This window comes from Delphinus delphis, chromosome 15, assembly GCF_949987515.2.
Source record: "Delphinus delphis chromosome 15, mDelDel1.2, whole genome shotgun sequence".
NCBI classification, from domain to species: domain Eukaryota; kingdom Metazoa; phylum Chordata; class Mammalia; order Artiodactyla; family Delphinidae; genus Delphinus; species Delphinus delphis.
Genome location: NC_082697.1, coordinates 65,008,784 through 65,030,103, shown reverse-complemented (window position 1 = coordinate 65,030,103; position 21,320 = coordinate 65,008,784). Strand labels below are relative to the sequence as shown.

At 44.2% G+C, this 21,320-nt stretch overlaps 1 protein-coding gene and 1 pseudogene across 3 annotated transcripts in view; one reads left to right on the top strand and one right to left on the bottom strand.

Moving 5' to 3' along the window:
* VPS35L (VPS35 endosomal protein sorting factor like) overlaps nt 1-21,320 on the bottom strand; it is a 128,832-nt gene that overhangs the window by 83,363 nt on the left and 24,149 nt on the right. For 2 of the 3 annotated variants that reach the window (XM_060031838.1, XM_060031837.1), the window contains 5 exons: nt 17,350-17,434; nt 10,544-10,603; nt 3,992-4,088; nt 3,240-3,287; nt 1,824-1,917 (listed from right to left, as the gene is read on the bottom strand). In XM_060031838.1, coding sequence (XP_059887821.1) covers nt 1,824-1,917; nt 3,240-3,287; nt 3,992-4,088; nt 10,544-10,603; nt 17,350-17,434 — 384 coding nt within the window. Of the gene's footprint in view, nt 1-1,823; nt 1,918-3,239; nt 3,288-3,991; nt 4,089-10,543; nt 10,604-17,349; nt 17,435-21,320 lie in introns of those variants that run through there. The other variant, XM_060031839.1, reaches the window with a different exon arrangement.
* LOC132438785 (ubiquitin-ribosomal protein eS31 fusion protein-like) lies at nt 4,159-4,975 on the top strand (annotated as a pseudogene).

Below are 21,320 nucleotides of genomic sequence, written 5' to 3'. Positions count from 1 at the left end.
TGGAAAAAGAAAGCCTCAGAGTGCAGTCACACAGAGGAGAGTAGAGCTGAGCAATGAGGGAGGAGACAATTCTTGACATGGTTTGGGGGCCCTGGGTCTGCCATGCATGCACTACCTCAGGCTCTTCAGACGCAACGGCCAACAATTTCCCCCCTTTTGCTTCAAAGTACTATGAATTGGGGTTTTGCCACTTGCAATTGAAAGAATCCTTACTAATGCACCACTGTCTCCTTCTTTTTATATCAGAAGATTTTCAGTAACTACCCAACCAGGGAAATCAGTGCTCTGCCTAAATTGACACAAATGATTTCGGATATAGCGCATCTCCTCATTGCCACTGAGTTTTAAAGTTGCATCTGTCATGCAAAGGCACGTTATATGCAACAAATATCATCTTTCACTAGGCTGTGTACCTTACTTCAAACTTTAAAACTGGAACAGGTTTGTAAGGAATGAATATTTCCACCCACGTTCTGATTTCTGCTTAATAACTGTGTGTCATAAAACACACTGAGATTCTAGATCCTTATTATTCTACTATTACTGACGTCAAGGTGAGTTCAAAGAATGTGATGTGTCCTACAAGGGGAAAGGCAGCAGAGCACAAATGCACAAGTGATAGTATCCTTTCATCCCACCGCAGGATCCAGCAGCATTTTGCACAGAATAGGCCCTCAGCAAACGCTGACACGGCTGGAGCGTTCAAGCTCCCGATATTCCAAAGCTGAAGCTCTAGGAAACATATCTGATGTTCCCGTAGGAAAAATCCACGCCAAGTTTCAAGCAGATGGCAACGCGTAAACGCTTCGGCCTCGGTTACTACGAGGGAGCAAGTGCCCTTTAACGGAAAGCTTTTTCTTTCTTTCTTTTTTTCTTTTCTCCCTTATCAGGGAGTGGACCTATAAAAAGTATCCTTCCTAAGGATGTCTGCTCCTCACTCTGAGGGCAATGACTGTTTGATTTCTTTGTGACACTGGAGACCACAGGGCTTCTGTCATTTGTTAGACGTCACATAAAAGAAGCGGATCAAAGGCTACGGTCCTCGCCTTCTGATTTCTTGGCACTGGAAGTCTGGGGTTCATCAGGACCCTAAAGAACAGGGGCAATAACCCCTCTCTAAAGGTGAACAATGCCAACGGAACTAGCAAGGGGGACTCCACAGAAAGCTACCAGAGGCAAAGGCCCCATGTGAGTTGAAGAAAAATGAGTGTAAACTCTCCGCAGGGTGCATTTTTCATAAATGAAAAACGTACTAGTTTTAAGTAGGAGCTTCACGGTGCTTTAAAGGAGAGAAAGGCTGAGTGATTTACAATCCTCACCAGCAGAGCAGCCCTCCAAGGCCAGGCGGCACAGACCCTGATGCCCGCCGTCACCAGGCGCCTCGCCCTGCCAGACAGCCCTCACCAACTCGCACTCCAATCCAACTCTTTAATACAGAGACCAAAAATCGAATAAAACAATCGAATTCAAAGACAAAGGGAAAGCATGTTTCGAGTCAATGCAAAGCAACCTATCAGCCGAAAGGCTCTGGGAGCCTCCTTCCCAGCAAGAAGGGAGAAACAATTAGTTCTGAAACTTAGTTCGTTTCTAAGAAGATGACCTTAAACACCCCCTAATTAGAGTTACTGGTAAGTGGGTCTACTTTGAAATTAATTTTTAAAAGGAATCCTACAGTTCTGCTTTCTGCGAACAAGTTGTGCTCTAAAATTAGCAGCTAATAAAGTCCTTCTTCCAGTGACTGGTGAGGTGGCGGGGAGGGAGAAGCGTGAACATTAGAGGAGACAGGACACGGCCACAGGCGCGAGTGCAGGGACGCAGCTTACCCTGCACAGGTAGGCCCTGGCGTACACCGACACCAGAGGGTCCCCGATCCCTCGGACCATGCAAGTCAGCCGGGGCAGACACTCTGAAATCCCCCTGTTAGAGGCAAAAAGACAGCAGCATTACACCCCGTGGGAGAACTCTCTGTTCTTTCTTTTTTTTTTTAATAAAAAAATCTAGACTTCCTAAACGCAGGGGGGAAAATCAAGCTTCGGAACCAAACCAAGGTCAAAGTCTGAGTCTTCTAAGGCCACGTAACAAGTCTTTCTCTCTTGCCACGATTCATACTTTGAATGGTTTCTTTTATCTTTACCATTTGCTCAGTGCTGGAGTCTAACCTTCACTCTTTTCCTGCTTGAGGTCACATTTATTTTACTAATTTAACGATTTTTGTCCCCCGATTATTTTCCATTGACAGCTCACTCCTTGACCGTCTTGATATTTTCGTCGTATCCATATTCCTTTGGTACTGATTTGCGCCCTGTGCCCCGCCCCTTCCTAGCACCTGACACCCAGCACCTCAGGCTAACATCCGCATCCCCCTCAGTGTGAACTGTGACTTATTTATTCCTCCTGCCACGTGGGACTTCCATCTGCCTTGGGCATTATTCTCCCCCAACTGGTGAGGCAAAATAACTCTTTCTTCAGCACCACGTTATCCCCACAAACTCCCCCAGGCATTCCCAGATCCCAATCAAACACATTTGGTACACATTCTAAATCCAACCCGACTATTCCTCAGAGCTCCGTGAGTCAGCCCATGGCTTTGAGGAGTTGATTATCTAGACGGGATCCAACACCACTCAGTCTTTCAGCAGCTCTGCAGAAAGCAGATCTGGTTTCTCCCGGCTCTGCAAAACTACTCTCAGTACAATGCCCGAGGTGACCCAGAGTAGCAAAGGGCTTAGGGGCAAAGGCTTTTTTTCCTTCTGACATCATCTTGGACAGCAGCCGCAAAGACAATGAGTGAGGGCCCACGGGTGTCGCTCCCAGTGTGGTGTGTCCAGCTCACCAGACCCTCACAGACCCCTTCTTAGGGCCTTGTCCACAGAGGAGACTGGGGGTCAGAGATGCTAAGTAACTTTCTCAAGACCACACAGCTAGTAATAGCAGAGCTAGGATTCAAATACAGTTGAGCTGAACTTCCATGAGTTAGTCAACCAACCGCTCCCAGCTTGAGTTTTCTTCTCTGTAAAATGGAGATTAAAAAACTATCTCTGCTTTAAGTTTTCATTTGGATTGAACGAGAAAATGGATGGAAGGTGCTTAACCCCAGATCTGCTACACACTAAGTACTCAAAGAACGACAGCTGCTATGACATCGTCATTAGTATGTGTGTGTATGCGTGTGCACAGGCATATATGAGAGAGAAATTTTTTGGAAATGTATGGTCCCGGACTTTTAACAAGAGCCTTACGTTTTGGAGAGGAACTTGTTACACTTCAGGATGGATGCTTCCACATAGCTACGAAAACATTCTGTTAAGGAAGACATTTTCCAGATGGTCTGTTCCCTATGGGGAAAAGCCTCAACTATTCATGCAGAGAACTTGGTGAGTCTTCAGGAAAGGGGGCCACAGTGACTCTCAGCAATCCAGAGAATTAAATTAGTGAGTGGCTTGTGGTTTCTATACTTGGTTTTCAAGGTTTTATATTTATTTATAATAAAATCTGGAAAACGTTGTACGCTGATGTATGGTCGCATGCTGAAATTTAAACTGGGTTTTGAGCATTTCCAGTTGAGGCTTTATGGGGAAAAGGATGAAACACAGAGAACTAAGATTCCATTTGTGTGTAAGTTGAATTCTCTGTCCTTCAACACTGGTGTTTGTGCAGAGAAGCTTGACCCTGTTCCTTTCAAGTTCTTGAAACCAGAGAAAACACAAAAAGATGAAGCATTTTAATTGAGAAAATTAATGTGGGAATGTTCCTCAGGGAAACAAAAGCCTGGTACATGGCACTATAGTCAAAGTAAAAAAACAGAAAACTGGGGAGAGCCAGAGTCCAAGGACCTCGTGGACAACGTGGCTGGCCCTGTACTTCCAGGCTAGCAACCGTAAGAGAACTGCATTTTCAACAGGAATTTCAGGGCAGCCCATTACATGGCTTCTATTAGCAGTGCAACTCTTGCAGCCTATCTTTAAAACCATCAGACAGAAAAAAAGGATACAATCTCGGAATGAGTTCCCTGATGGAAGCAATCTTGAAAAACCAATTTAAGCATGTTTCTTTGGCTGTGTCATTTACATTCTCTGGAGAGAAGTGATCTGTAAAACAAAAATAATATCTATCAGCCCCTAATTCTTGGGATCTGTTAGAGCTGATATGAGTCCTAGGACAAAAAAAAGTTACAATGGAGCAGAAGAAGGGGTGGGGCACCCAGTCCTTCCATGTTTTTCCTTCCAAATATCATTATTATTAGGAAACAACTGGTGGCAATGATAGCTGACACACAAAGGCTTTCTAAGTGCCAGGCGCCGTCCACAGTGTCTAGACATCAGCTCACCTAATCCCCACAAGAACCCTCCAAGTTACATACTTTTATTGTCCTCTTTCATAGACACAGAGGGCAAGGCACAGAGAAGCTTAGGGACTTGCCCAGGGCACACAGGAAACCGACGTAAGAGTTCCTTTTGGACCTGCCATCTGCGGTGGTACCGCCGCCAACATGCAGATTTTTGTGAAGACCCTGACGGGGAAGACCGTCACTCTCGAGGTCGAACCCTCGGATACGATAGAGAATGTAAAGGTCAAGATCCAGGACAAGGAAGGAATTCCTCCTGACCAGCAAAGACTGATCTTTGCTGGCAAGCAACTGGAAGATGGATGTACTTGGACCACAACACTCAAGAGGAGTCCACTCTTCATCTTGTGTTGAGACTCCGTGGTGGTGCTAAGAAAAGGAAGGAGAAGTCTTACACCACTCCCAGGCAGAACAAGCATAAGAGAAAGAAGGTTAAGCTGGCTGTCCTGAAACACTATAAGGTGGAGGAGAACAGCAAAATCAGCCGCCTTCGTCGGGAGTGCCCTTCAGGTAAATGTGCTGGAGCTTTTATGGTCAGCCACTTTGACAGACATTATCGTGGCAAATGTTGTCTGACCTATTGTTTCAACAAACCAGAAGACAAGTAATTGTGTATTGGTTAATAAAAGACATGAACTAATGAAAAAAAAAAAAACAGACGTAAGAGTTAGAATTCAACTCAGGCAGTCTGGCTCCGCAGCCTATATTCTTAGCCACAGCCTATATTCTTAGCCACTGCCTCTTGGTGTACCCACCAGTAATTATGGTGATACTACTGAGAATTCCAGATGCTTGAGGAACCTGCAACTGTAATAATAAATGTGATCGATCAGTGTTTGTGCTCTAAATATCACATGGACCAGACTTGAAAGGTAAAGCAAGACTCTGAGGCGAGAAACCAGCCAGGGTTAGGCTGCCAGCTCAATATGGCACTAAGACTTGAGTCACTTTGTGGCAAAAGTGCCACTTTCCCCGCTTATCTACTCTCTTCCTCTTTAATAGAACTCTCACTTTCTGCTGGGCACACGGCCATCCTTGCAGCTCAGTGTGGCCATGTGACCAAGTTCTGGCCCCAGGATATAAACAAAAGCGCAAGGTCTGGGAACTAGCTGTAAGGGAAAGGGCTTGATCTTCGTTCCTTCTTCCTTCCTGCCGGCTAGAACGCAGATACGATGGCTGTGACCTCCATAACCATCTCGAACCACAAGAGCAAGACCGAAGTCAGGACTGTTGGCACCACGGGCTGGCTGCCCACTAGCCCTCATCTTCCTTACTGCGATTTGGAGTTTTCTGGCACTGACAACCAAGCCCAGTCATGACACACATCTTAATAAGGAATGGAAGAGTACGGAAAAATGAAAACAAAAACAAACAACAAAAAACTCATCCACTCCAAGAAGGCCATTGTTGAACTCTTACATGAAAATGATTTCTTCTAAATGATTTCCACACAGATTGGAGCCCGATCCCACCACTGGGTGTGCTTTACCCTTTCAGGATTCAATCAAAACAGGAGAAATTAATTACTACAGAACGTAACGGATGAGCATTAGCTTGCGGGCTGGTCTCACCTTGCTGTTCAGTGGCTCATTGTTCATCCCTGACTCTACTTTCTGCTACTTGGTGGTACACCATTAAGGTGATCAAAATATCTAGGGAATCAGCAAAAAGATAAAACTCTAGGTACTTCAGGAGCTGAGAACAGTCACTCATCACAACGGCAGATATTTTGGAATTGCAATCTCAAGGATTCGTCTATTTTTGGACGTTCTGGCATGCTTCATTCATTCGAGAATTCTTCACTTGCCATTTTCAAAGGGAAGGGAAATTACCATTTTCCCTTTCCTGGCCTGAACCCGTGCACTTCAAAGTAACTTTTTTTCGAGTTCCAAGAGATCCAGACAGGAAAAGATAAGGGTTATTCTTAAATTCGTTTGTCAATCTTGCCTTTTGGAAAAGGGAGAGGTGGGGTTAATTTCCCTTCATATGACCAAATCATGTGACTTGAGACCCAAAAGCAAAAATAAGTCTCTGAGGTCATCTAAGAAAAACTCTTGCTTTTCAGTTGAGGGAATGGAGTGCAGCAGCAAAGGGTGGGATGACAGGGATTCAGTCTGCCAGAGAGAGCTGGACATCACACAAAAGGCAAGTTGCCCTGCGTGTACACATTGACTGAAAGCTATACAATAATCTTCATATGCAATATAAAGGCTTTAGGCTTTCCTTCCAGCTCAAGGAATAATTCAGGAAAAGGATTATGTTATACAGGACTTTAAAATATTATAGAAAAAAGTAAATAAACAAAACTGGAAGAAAAAAAATGTTACAGAAAACTCAATATACATTACTTCATTTGCTCAATACAAACGTCTTAGGAACCAACTAGAAGTGGTATTCTAGGCTCCAGGCAGATAACAGCACATAAGAGAGACCCTGCCCTAATGAAGCTTACATTCCAGTGGGGGAAGAAACATAATAAACACAGAAAGGAATAAGCATGCAAACAAGATAACATGCAATAGCAGTCAACACTATGAAAGATATAAAACGAGGTATGGACTAGAGAGTGACCTGAGTTAATCTGGCAGGGGGGATTCATTAGACAGGGTGTCAGTCAAAGAAGTCTCCTGCAGATGGAGCATTTGAGCTGAGTCCTGAATTATAAAAAGGAGCTAGCCATGCTTAGATGTGGAGGCAATGTATTCCAGGAGGAAGAAACAGCAAGTGCAAAGGCCCTGTGGTAGGTATGACCTCTGGTGTGGTCAAAGAACAGGAAAGGGAGCCAAAGTGGTGAGAGCAAGAAGGGGGGAAGCAGGCATCACAAACCAGGTCATGCGGGGTTGCAGCCTTGGTGAGGAGTCTGAGAGTTTTTCTAAGTATGACGGAAACTCCCTGAAGAGTTCTGGGCAGAGGAATGGCATGGCATGACGTGACTTATACTTCAGTGCTTGAGCTGCTACGTGGAGAATGAATTCAGAATTTGGAAATTAATTAAGAAGAGGCTTTGATGTAACAAAGACCAAAGATATTTTCCTCTAGTTCTCACTTATTTTTCTTTTATGGTGTTTCTTTTTTCAACCCTAACTTCTGTGGATATTTTAGGAGGAGGGAGGACACCAGCGACTCTAGTTCTCTTTCATTTGCCAAGTTTCTACCCTGGCAGTGAGAGGTCTCTTTACATAACAAGGCTTATAGGGGTGCCACGTCACCTTAATATGTGCCTGAAAGGCCAGGTCAGTTAAGGACATTGCTTATCCAGATGCAGCTTACATCAGCCATGGAGAAAAACTGAAGATAGGAATGCCCCCAGTTGATGAGGAGAGCCACAACACAATAATCCCAAGTTATTTCTCCCAACATGGAAATAGAATTGTTTTATCACTTAGAGTACATTGCCTCTTCAGTCATATGCTGGATTAAGAAATGTTGGGGGAAAACTACACAACTAGTAGCATATACTTTCCGTGAACCCAAAGGACACTGGTATCTTTCTGAGGTCATAAGAGCTATGCCTTAGTTAAAACTCCTGAAGGTAAAGGGCTCGAATACTAAGTTCACAATCTGAACTTGATTCAAATGGAAAGAATGAGTACACACGCCACCGGACTTCTCTCTCCACATAATTTCTTTGGGCAGAATTCTGCATAGTAGGTTTCAAAGCTTTCTTCATAATTACTGTTAAGAGTCATCCCCAACATTATTGATGTTTTTGAGAAAAGTTTGCCCCTCTCCCTTTCAGGTTCTGGGAAGCAGAAAACACATGCAGATGAAGATTTTAACTGAAAGGGGGGAAAATGAAATTATTTTCAAGAAAGCAAAAGCCCGATTCAAGGTAAAAAAAAAAAAAAAAAAGGTATTTTGGGAGGGAAGAATTTAGTGATAAACGTGCTAATTAGTATATTTAGATAAGAACTAAAAGTGAACATGAAAGTAGCCTTTTATTCTGAATTTTTATAGTTTAGGTAGGGAGAAAGTTATTAGTAATGCTTCCTTAACTAGCCCTAAAATGTTGTTTGTATAGTTAGTGAAAACTAAGAGGAAGGAAAACTATTGCAATAGGTGCAAACACAAATGCCCTTAGGGGCCAGTCAGGTAATATAAATATTTTTAAGCAGTTAGGTATACAACAATAGGAAGAAGTAGAACCTATAAGAAGAAGCATTTTAAAAAATACTGTTATAGCCAAAGAAAACACCTATCTGAGTTTATTTCTGCCTGCAGGCTAAGAATTTACTGCTGCTGGTATAGCATATGGAAGAAAAGTTGGCAAGTGTAAAATAAATGCACCCGAGTTTCCCAAATCCTTAAGTTGACAGAGAAGCCTTTCCATCAGGCTTGTCCCTGCCTCCAAGTCTTGAGAAGCCTAGAATGCGGGAGGAGCTGTTGGACATATATACACTACCAAATGTAAAATAGGTAGCTAGTGGGAAGCAGCTGCATAGCACAGGGAGATCAGCTCGGTGCTTTGTGAACACCTAGGGGGGTGGGATAGGGAGGGTGGGAGGGAGGGAGACGCAAGAGGGAAGAGCTATGGGAATATATGTATATGTATAACTGATTCGCTGTGTTATAAAGCAGAAACTAACACACCATTGTAAAGCAATTATACTCTAATAAAGATGTAAAAAAAAAAAAAACATTGCAGGTATGATGTGGTGGAGGGGAGGGTCTAGAGCAGCAGTGTCCAGTGGAAATATCATGTGAGCAGCATTCAAAAAGCTAAAACAAAACAGGTGAAATTTTAACAATTTACTTCATTTAATCCAATTCATCTAAAGTATCAGTTCAACATGTAATCAACTTAAAAATTAGTGAGATACTTCATGGTCTTTTATTTGTATAAGTGTCTGAGGGACTTCCCTGGTGGTCCAGTGGTTAAGACTCTGCACTTCCACTGTAGGGGCCATGGGTTTGATCCCTGGTCGGGGAACTAAGATCCCGCATGCCACTCAGTGTAGCCAAAAGAAAAAAAAAAGTCTCTGAAATCCAGGGTATTTTTTTTTTTTATACTCACAGCACATCTCAGTTTGGACTGGCCACATCTCTAGTGTTCAAGAGCCCCACGTGACCAGTGGCCACCATATTGGATGGCGCAGGCCCAGCGCTAAAAACCAGGCTCTCGCTAGCTGGTGGCAGGCCTGTGGGCAAGTCCCTGACTCTTCCCCACTGGGTTTGCCCACCTACAATGAGACACGGTGATTCCTAAGAGCTTTTCTAACCCGAAAGGTCTGTAGAGTTCTGTCTTTCTCTCTGAGAAATGTACATATTAAATAGTTTTTAACAATATAGATGGAAGGAAGGTAAGAAAGGAAAAAAAAGGAAAGAGAGAGAAAGGGAGGGAAAAAAGAGACACAGTGAAAGAGAGCAAAAGAGAGAAAGAGAAAGGAAGGAAGGAAGGGAGGGAGGGGGAAAGAAAGAGACAGAAAGGCAAGACAGATAAACAGACAAAAAGAAAAGAGGTCAAATTACGGGTACTCTCACATGCCATCTCTTCATCCTCCAGGGAAGTGCCGCTGCTAGAAGCAGAAGGAGGTGGGATGAAGGTGGAGTGAGCTTGTTCTAACTTGTACAGATAAGCGCGCTTCCTCTCAGCAGCGCTAGGAACTTGAAAGGAGGAATAAGAGGGAAAGGACGCTGTTGCTGGGCGTTCCGTGCTGCTGGCCCCATCATCATCATTTATGTGACAAAAGAAATTTGTGATCTAGCTGTCCCATTATAACCTCCTGAGAGTTTAAAACTGAGTGGCAATAAATTTAATGCAAACATCACTTGGGCACAGAATGTAGATTCAAAGCATCTGTTATTATTGATTTATTTGACATTGTTCCTTAATATAAAGTTGATTTTATAAAGTAATTTGCTTCTTAGGAAAAACATATAGGAAAAATATTTAAATGTCCAGCAGCAGAGAACTTGAAGTTGGTATAAAAGTTCAGTTGAATCTAATTGTAATACCTCTTCATTCTTGCAGATTCAAATTACTTGCCCAAATCCCTAGCTGGGCTGTTGGAAAATCTAATGTTTTTTGAAGACTGAGATGATCAGAAATCCGTAAAGGCGTTTCTTTAACTTTTAACACACCAAAACAAACAAACACAAAAACCTTTATTTCAGGTCTCAACAAATCCTGACTTGATATAAACCTTCTAATCCTGACTTGAGGGCAGCATGAAACCCATGGAAAAGCTAAGACATTACCTGGTAAGATGCTGTGGTTATCCACACACATGGAAAAGATGCGCTCGTATACCAGCTTTCCTGGGGAGAAAAGGACATATGGTGTCAGCATTGTGCCCTTCAGAAGCAAACAATAAATTAATGTTTGTTAATTAGGGACAGAGACGGTGGCGTCTCCCATATGAGCTTCTACTTGTGATAGTATGCTGCCACCTAGTGGGACAAATTTTTAGCCATGATTCTTTTTTAATTTTAGATTTTTAATTAAAAGAGGGGACTTTCTGCTCTAGGCAGAAAAGTGATCCTTCACTTATGCTAAGCAAAATAAGTCAGACAGAAAAAGACAAATACTGTATAATTTCACTTGTATGTGGAAACTAAAAAACAAACAAACAAAAACGAACAAATATAACAAAACAGAGAGTCATAGATACAGAGAACAAACAGGTGGTTGCCAGTGGGGAGGGGAAGGTGAGAAATAGGTGAGAGAGATAAATGAGTCATGGGTGTGAAATATATGGTGCGGGGAATATAGTCAATAACTATGTATGATCTTTGTAAAATGACAAACAGTAACTAGACTTATCATGGTGATCATTTTGAAATGTACAGAAATATCAAATCACTGTTGTGTAACAGGAACTAACAAAGGTCAGTTATACTTCAAAAAGAAACAAACAAACTCATAGCAAAAGAGATCAGATTTGTGGTTATCAAAGGTTGGGGGAGGGGGAATTGGATGAAGGCAGTCAAAAGGTACTAACTTCCAGTTATAAGATAAATAAGTGCTAGGGATGTAATGTACAACATGATACATATAATTAACACTGCTGTATGCTATATATGAAAGTTAAGAGAGTAAACCCTAAGAGTTCTCATCATAATGAAAACAATTTTTTTCCATTTCTTTAATTTTGTGTCTATATGAGAGAATGGATTTTCACTGAACTTACTGTGGTAATCAGTTCATGCTGTATGTAAGTCAAGTCATTATGCTGTACTTCTTAAACTTATACAGTGTTGTATATCAATTATGTCTCAATTAAACTGGAAGAAAAAACCCCCAGATTTCCTGCTCCTTCACAAACTACGCGCCAAAAATGACCCACATCCCTCTAGGATAAAAATGAGCTTGAATAGATTAGTAGCTGCCCCCTGAAAACTACCCAGTTTGCCACAGTCTCCACTGCTCCCTACTGTCTTTCATCAACAGCCTGCTTCACGCACTTACGTAATCTGCCTGGTACCTAGAAGCACTGGAATTTGAGATTCATCTAGGTATACAAGTTCTACAAGGGCAGAGATTTGTGCCTGTTTTGTTCACTGACATATTCCCAGTACCTAGATCAGTGCCTGACATACAGTGGGTGCTTCATCTTTGTTGGATGGATAGATGAACATATTTTAGGTTGTGTGGGTCAGAGATCACCATTGCAACTACTCAACTCTGCTACTGTAGCTCAAAAGCAGCCATAGACAATAGGTAAACAAATGGATGTGGCTGTTTCCAATAAAACTTTACTTACAAATACAAGTGTGCAGTCTGGACTTGGTCTACAGGTCAGCCTAGCACAAAAAGTTTTATGTATTCTGTACGAATGTTATTATGGAAAATGCTATCAATATTCAAAGGATAAAAGTTACAGCTCTATTCAGTTTCTGGACCTTCCCAAATCACCTTTGATGTTGAAAGTATTTTCCCATGCCTATTTTCCCCCGCACAACCCCACCATTCAGGGCTACAAAGAACCACACCCCTTGTCCATACGCGGAAAAAGACAGGAGAGTTACAGGATCATTTCTGGTCAAAGAACATGAAATCAAATGACATCATCAAGAAATGACAGAATGCTAGGTTAACATGCAGGAAGCCAGCCAAGCTGAGAAGAGCCCTAGATGCCTCTCCCAGTGTGGACTACTTACATTACCATCACCAAAAGACACTTGTTAAAAATGTCCATTCCTGGGGCCCACCTCAGAGCCAGTGAAAAAGAATATTCCGGGGGGTGAAGACTAGGAATATGAATTTTGAATAACCTTAACGGGAAATTCTTATACACACTCAAGTGTGAGAACCATTGATTCAGGCAGGCACTGTGGGTGCCTCCCTCCTCCCTCTAACCCAGGGGTTCTCAACCTTAGCTGAACACTCAGAGCACCTGGGGCACTTGAAAATGCGCTGATGCCTGCGTCTGTTCTCAGAGATGCTAACGCAAACGATCTGGGGCACAGCGTGACCATCAGAAAGAAGTGTTTTTAAAGCTCCCCAGGTATGCAGCCGAGGATGAGAATCACTGCCCCAAACCGTGGATTCAATTTAGAAGTTGCCAGGAAGCCTCAGGGACCAGGCTCCAGTTCTCAAAGCCACCTGCCTTTGTCCTCCTGGCAGGAAGTAACCTGCAGTCACGGGCTCCCCAAGGCAGCCACACCTGATGCCAAGAGAGGCCTCCTCTGAGATGAGCACAGAACCCCGGGCATTGGAACTACATGCAGTTTACCTTGGCCATCACACAGCACAGCAAGCCACGCTGGGCAACCATGTGACTTCTCATACCTCCTAGAGTGCGTGGACCGGGCTTAAGAGAACCCAATGCCTTTACTTCCTCCACAAAAAGCTTGCCATCTCTCCAAAACTAGCTTTCTTTTAAAAACGAAAGCACAACTTTTATATTTCACCTTCATATCCTAAGGCCTTTAACCACAAAACCATTTTTGGCCAAAAGAGTTTGGTGAATATTTGTTTTCCTTTGTTAAGTTAGTGGACAACTATTTTGAGAAATAATACCTGACCCTAGATTTTCTTTCTTGATTCACTTTCTTATAAATCAAGGACACTAATATAGATCGTTAACAACAGTGACGACAGTTAACGGTTTCTGAGCACCTTACTTCGTGCCAGCCACGGCTCTAAGTTGTTCACACTGACCCTGCCAGCTCCTAAAAGAGGAAGGACATCACGTGCTTCCTACACATTCTCTCATTTAATTCTCTTCAGAAACCCCCAGAGGCAAGGCCTATCATGCCCATTTCACAAGTGAAGAAACCAAGGCTCAAGTTCACACAACCCTGTAGGAGGAGAGGCAACGAATGCAGGCAGAGAGACGCCAGAGCCCAGCTCTGTGCTCACTGCCTCCAGGGAAATCCCAGCTAAAGCGCTGCAGTTGCAGACGCCTGGGGCCGTGTCCCGCATCCTTGCCCAGCAAGACGCTCCCACCCTCGGTCAGCCTCATTCACAACCACTGACCACCAGCAACACATGCACAACGGACCTCAGCACTCGGAGCTGCTACCCAAGCAAGGCCAGTTCCGCCCCCTTTTTAAAAGGGGAAAGCTGCTCGTTAGCCCCAAAGCATAACAAAGTGTCTCGAGCACCTGCACACGCAGGCTGCCTCGCGCTCCTGAGGAAAGCTATTCACAACAGATCTGGACAAGGGCACCTCTGGGAATGCTTTGAAGAGGTAAAACATGGCCACCATTCAAAATTCAAAAGGCTGCAGGAGGTACTCAATGAAGGTTCTCCCTCAGCCCGTCCTGTCCAGCTCACTGCTCAAGCCACCCTCTGAGGGTCTCCGCTCTTGTTAGCTCCTTGGGGATCCTTCTAATGTTTCTTTAGGCACACGCAAGTGAAAACAACCAAGCGCTCTAAGTTTTCCTCCTTTCTTAAACAAAACGGAACATACCCCATAGCAGTTCTGCATCTTGAGTTTTTCACCTGATAATGTACCCTGGGGATCTTTCCACATTGGAACACAGCACGTCCTCACTCTCAGAGGCCTCCTGTACTGCTGCATACAGACGTGCCATCGTTTGTTTAACTGGTCTCCTATGGACGGTCACTTGGGTTGGATGAATTCCCAGAGGCAAAGTTGCTGGGTCAAAGGTACACGCATTTGTAGTTTTGTAGAATTTCCCCCATGAGCCAAGTACAAGAGAAATAAAGCAGGTGCTCTGACCGCAGAGAGAACTCAATTTGGGTCCCAGCTCTGCCCCTCACTAGCCTGGGGGCTACTTCCCTGTGCCTCAGGCTCCTCGTCTGTGAAGTGGGGATAATTACAGACCCTACCTCACAGAGCTGTCATGAGGACGGCATGACTTAGGTTCACTAAAGCACCTAGAACAGAGAGGCAGGCCCAAGGAAAACCCTGATTTGTTGAGGATTTATCACCGTTATTCTCCGCTCCTGGCCCAGCTAATTTCTGGGACACAGCAAGGACGGCGGGCATCTACAGTGCATCCCGGCCGGCCGAGGCATGGGACTGGGCCGCCACCACAGAGGCTGACAGAACGGCCGCCCCATATTCTCACAAGGTTAACGTCTGGATCTGGCCAGGCTCGCAGGCTCAAGCAATGGTCTCAGAGCTAGTCTCACCCGGGGATGCTGACTCATGCAAAAGAAACTTGCAGGAGGCTGGCGAGGGAAACCAGAAGGCCAATGTGTTGACTCACCATGAGATACAGAACTGTCAGGGGAACCAGACATAGCCACTGGCCTCTCTCGCTGACTAACATCCTCGCTCCCGGAAGGCAAGCTGGGTATGAGGACAGGTCAAGGCCCAAGGGGCGTGCGATGGATATCTGTTCTGAGAGCCTAATGCACCCATCTGTCCTGGATCACCTTCCCCCATCCCCACCGCCACCCCGGGGCCATGCCACCCTCATTTTTCACCTGGAATGCTGCACCGGCCTCCCAACCGGGCCCCCCCGTTCCACCCTCGCCCTACCGTCTAGTCTCAACACAGCAGCCAGAGGGAGCCCATTAAAACCCAAACTGGAACTTGCGCCTCCCGTGCTCAACACCCTGGGCGGCTCCTCATGCCCTCGGGCTCAAAGCCCAAGTCCTTCCAACGGCCTACATGGCCCACCAGGCTCTCTGGCCACATCCCCACCCCACCCGCCCCCCTCCAGCCACGCTGGCCTCTCAGTTCTCCAGACCTGCCAGGGCTGCTCCCACCCCAGGGTGTTTGCACTGGCTGTTCCTTGGTCATAAGCCGGCCCCACGTTGCCAGCATACGGCTCATCTCTCACCTCCTTCAAGTACTTGCCCACACACCGACTTCCCAGCGAGGCCTCCCCCGAACCCCCATTTACATAAAGGCGCTGCCCGCTTCACCCTGCCCTGGTTTGGGTTTTCTTCATCCACAGCACCAATCCCTGTCTAACACACAATCAGGTTTACTTATTTGTTCTGCAAATCCTCTCTTTCTGGCACAGCCCACGAAGGCAGGGATTTTTGTTTCGTATTTGCTGACACAACCTCAGCACCCAGCAGAGTGCCCGATGCCACCTTCCCGGATCATCTGAACCCAAAGGTCCCGTCGTTTGGCCGGGACATCTCTTCCTTTAACCCAGTTGGCTCCCATTCCCCTTTCCTCTGGCAACAGCATCACCCTTTCTCCTTTGGGGCAACCAGCTCTGGATAACCTGCACATTTCATCCCCCAGATCCCATAACTGGCTCAGGGTCTGACCTGTGATCCAAGCCAGGCCAATGAGATGGAATTCTGGGACTTCTGTTGGAAAGCGAGGATAAAAGTTCCTTCCTTGTCCTGGGACTAGTAGCAGCAAAACTGATAATAGTTGAGGACACCTTGTGGAGCTTAAGAATGAAGCCAACACAAGAAAAAGTACTAGAAAAAGCCAATGTCCTGAAGATACTGTTTGAGTTCCTGAATCCAGCGATACCTGAAGCCAGAAACTATCCCTGGCCTTTTCACCATAAGCTAATAAATACTCCCCCCTTTTCCACGAGGAAATGAATGAGTTAGGTTTTCTACCACTTATTCTAGCTAATACACTCAGGTCTCCGGTCTCCTGCACAGAAATAAATGGGTCTCTCTGAATGACATTTCATTTTCTGACACATTTGACCTGTCAATGGGTCACAGACAAGACTCGTCAGGTTGGGAGCCCGTCGGTCCTTCCTCGGCAAGACAGCAAAGGTCTGTTCCGACCCCCTGTGTGTTCAGTTCTCAGAAGATGACTGTCTCCTAGTTCCTGCGGGGCACCTCTCTGCCTACAGGCTGCACGGTTTGGGCAAACTGCTAACGGCATGATGCTCTGGCCACTGACCATCCCCAAGCAGCATGGAGACCTCCTGTTTCTCCAAAGGGCTCCTGGTCATTAATCTCTTCAGTCTAAACCTCTCTGCTGCACTCCCGAAGATCATTCGGCTTGAGGGGTGGAGTGTGGGACGAGGGGCAGCCACAGTGACACAGGAAGACCTCATAGGAGCTGCAGCCATCATCCATGGGGCAGAGAACAGGGGCTTGGACTAAGGTTTTAACAGAGAAGACAGAAAAGCAGACATACGGGGGAGAGACTGAGGAGGGTGAATTGAAGAACCTGGTGACGGGCTGGACACGGGGCACGGGGGAGAAGACTCAGATTTCCAGCGTGGGCACGGGGGTACATGGTGCCGCCATCCCCTGAGACAGAAACCCAGCGCGGGTGGGGAAGGGCTGGGAGGAGATGCCAGGTTCTGTTCTGAACAAAGTGAGTTCCAGATGCCATGAGCCGGCCGGCGACGGACTGAGGCTGGTCTGTATAAGACGTGTGCTCCCCAGCCTGCCTTGCTTGACTCACTCGCCTCGCTAGCCTATCAGAAGGTTAGAAACACACAATTTAAAATTCTTTTAAAAACAGCACCCGCACCCTTGCTCCCCTCATTAGAGCAGGGGAGCAAGGGTAGGGGTGGGAGTTTGGGTCTCCCTCGTGACTTACCTAGTAATTTAAACCACAGCAGAACCCAATTTAAAGCAACTCTACCATCCAACTTCTGGCAAAACAAACGTACTTCTTAGATTTGAGATGAATAAAACTAGTACTTACCAAATGTATCAAGTATGTCAGTGATAAGGACAAATTTGCTTGGGTAGAACTGAATAACACTTGTGTCCGAAAGAAGCTTTGAACACTAGAAAAAGAGAAGAGAAAAGAAAAGTCACTGTCATGTCTGACTGGGTTGGAACACTCCAGGCCTGGAAAATTAAGGATCTCCACAAACAAGTGGAGGTGTATACCATGTGCCAGGCCTAGTGCTAGTCACTGGAGGTATAATGACAAGCAAAACCACCGTGCTTTTGACAGAGGGAGTCAACTCTGCTCACAAGAGAGCCTCTTCATGAAAGGCACCATCACCTCCCTCAGGAAGCCACGACTCAGGAATCTTATCCAGAGGGTCTGAACTAGGGTCAGCACTCGGTCACCAGAGAAGTCAACCAGCGTCCCTGCAGGTGACGCCATCCTTTCAGCATTGCCTCCGCTGGTCTATTTCAGAATGGTCTTGATTCTTAAATGTTCTTTTCTATGAAATGACCCCATAGGCAAATCTCTAGGGTGTCTTAAACTAGCACCTATTATTTATACTTACGCTTAAATTTCCTTCTAAAAGGAAACGTGACAAGCTTCAAAGAGTTACATGTTTCTCTGGAACTGTGCTCTGCAAGCCAGGAACATTTTGGCTTTGCCGGGAATTCCTCAATTCCTCGGCCATCACTCACGCCAGAGGGCCATCGACGTGTTCAGGACTCATAACGGAAGATGGCAGCCACACAACGTGGCCCCGAACACCCCAGATGAAGTCATCTTGTATAATCAGAAACAAAAATCTATCTCTCCTTCGAAGAACTAGAAGTAATGCCCTGAAATCTTGTAAATTCAGAAGTCTGGATAAGGAACTAGAAAACCTTGCCATATTATATCAGACAGGAAAAATGTCCCGTTAAAAGAAGAAAAACTATTTGGACATTTAGAAAGGGTCCTTTCATATGTATGCGCTTCCGATGTGCACAGAATGGCTAGAAAGTTCATCATATCAAGATGTAGGCTGACATTGTGTTTTCAGTTTGGCTTTGTTACACAATATCTAAATTATTACATTCATCAAGTTTCTCCTTAGCATTATGTAACTAAAAGTAAACAATGTGTCTAATTTGTAAAACATCCTCTCATGGCCCGAATGTTATTTGGGGATTGGAGGTGAGGGGAATGTAAGCTGTTAAAACAATGGCAATGACACCAAATGTGGCATTTGGATGTACACAGAACTCCACTTCCTGACACCTTGCTTTGTGTTTTTCACATGCCCTTTATGAGAGCTCCAACTTAAACAATTAATTACCCCATGAGATTTCAGGGCTTGGAAAAAACAAACAGTTCTGAATCCTAGAGACTGTTTACAATACACAGCTCTTGGTTCCTAGGGATGTGACATCTCCTGAGTTCCTACCCAGAGCCCCTCAGAGATGGGTTACTGCCCACTGGTGAGGTGAGAGGGAGAGAGAATTCAAACAGAAGATTTCAAATTAAACACAGCTGGCGTTTCCCAACACCTGTGCATTGATTTGTCTCCCAAGCTGGTGTCACAGAACATGTATTTTATAAAGACAATAGGAAGCAGAAAAAAATTTTTAATCCAAAGTTAAAATCATAATAATGTCATAAATTGAAGTTACCTTTTAAATCACTATTTTGAAGATTCCACAGTTTTTTGTAAAGCTTTGGTGCAGTTTCCTAAACCAATAAAAATCAGGCACCCCCAGGGTATGTGTTAAAAAAACAGATTCCCTGCTCCAAAATCAGTATTTTCAACAAGGGCCCCAGGTGACTGCTGCACTGAAACAAGCCCAGGACACACTGGGTTCCTGAGATCCGCAATCTGTACCACATTCTGGATGAAATGAGCATTCTACAAACCAAGGGTTCTCAGCTTCGGAATCATCTGGGAAGCTTTGTAAAATAACAGTGCCTGGATCCCACTCTCAGAGATTCTGATTAAGCTGGTCTGGGGCGCAGCTTGGACATCAGGATTTCTTAAAGCTCCCAAGTGATTCTAATGTGAGCCAAGGTTGAGAACCATTGTTATAAACACTTCCTGAGCAACTAACTGACGAATTACTCTGCCTAAAATACTTGCTATCGAATTTATTAACACTGCGGAAAAAATACTAAAAGAATGCTTTTCATTTGTTTCCAATTAGCAAGATTCTAGAAGGAAACTAGCAGTTCCTAAAATTAAGTTGGCATTAAAAACCAAAAATGTGAACCAAAGCAAATGGATAAATTAAAAGATAATCTATGGTTCAGTATAAGAAAGTATGACTAGATGGATGGCTAGAAGGCAGGCAGGAAAGGAGGGAAGCAGACTAATTAATCAGAGGACAATTACTGCCCACAATATATATTTTTTAAATCCTAAAAATCAGTAAGAAAGGTACAAATAACATAATGGAAAAATGAGCAAAAGGAATCAACAAAAGGCATTTTACAGAAAAGGAAACCCCAATGGCCAATAAACATATGAAAAGATGCTCAATCTTATTATAATCGGGGAATTGCAAATTAAAACCACAGTAAAATATGATGTTATTACCTCCTAAATTGGAAAAATTAAAATAGAAAGTCTGCTCATTCCAAATGTTGGTAGGTCACTGAAAGGCACAGACTCTCACACTCCCACTGCTACTACAGTGCAGGCTGGCACAACTACTGCGGAAAATAACTTGGCACTGTCTGGAAAAGCAGACAAGGCACACATCCTACACCGAGCAATTCCACTTTTAGGTATGGGCCTTCATCTAGAGAAACACTTTATATGGTCACCAGCAGACGTGACCAGCGTTCACAGCAACATCGTTCATAATAATGAAAGAAGGAAAAAGAAAAGAATGCCTATCAACAGAATGAATGATACATAATTTATGCACCAGTAGATTAACTCTGCTTCAGATGGCAAATCTCTCCAACTGATCTGTAGGGTCAGTACAATCCCTATCAAAATCCCAAAGGTTTTTTTTTTTTTTTTGGTAGAAATTGACAAGCTGATCCTAAAATTCATATGGAAATGCAAAGGACCCAGAAGAGCCAAAACAATTCTGAAAAAGAAGAACAAAGTTAAAAGACTTATACTACCTAGTTTCAAAACTTACCATAAAGCTATAGTAATCAAGTGTGGTACTGGCATAAGGACATACCTATAGATCTATGGAATAGAATTGAGAGTTCAGAAATAAACCCTTACTTTTATGGCCAATTGACTTCTGACAAAGGTGTCAAAATAAGTCTTTTCAGCAAATGCTGCTGAGACAACTGGATATCCATATGGAAAAAAATAAACTTAGACACACCATACATACAAAAAAATAATTCAAAATGGACCATATAACCTAGATGTAAGAGCTAAAACTATAAAGCTTCTAGAATAAAACATAGGAAGAAATTCTCACAACCCTGAGTTATGCAAAGAGTTCCTAGATACAACTCCAAAAGCATGAGCCAAAAAGGAGAAAACTGATAAACTGGACTTCATCAAAATTAAAAACTCCTAGGGCTTCCCTGGTGGTGCAGTGGTTGAGAGTCTGCCTGCCGATGCAGGGGACACGGGTTCGTGCCCCGGTCCGGGAAGATCCCACATGCCGCAGAGCGGCTGGGCCCGTGAGCCATGGCCGCTGAGCCTGCGCGTCTGGAGCCTGTGCTCTGCAACGGGAGAGGCCACAACAGTGAGAGGCCCATGTACCACAAAAAAAAAAAAAAAAAAAAATTAAACTCCTACACTTCCAAAGATACCATTATGAAAATGAAAAGACAAGCCACAGACTAGGAGAAAATACAAGTAGATCATGTATTTGATAAAGAACTCGTATCAAGGATAAAGAATTACTACAACTCAACAAGAAGACAAACAACCTGATTTTTTAAATGGGCAAGTCTTGAATAGACAGTTCACTAAAGAAGATATAAAAATGGCCAATAAACATATGAAAAGATGCTCAACATCATTAGTCAGTAGGGATATGCAAATT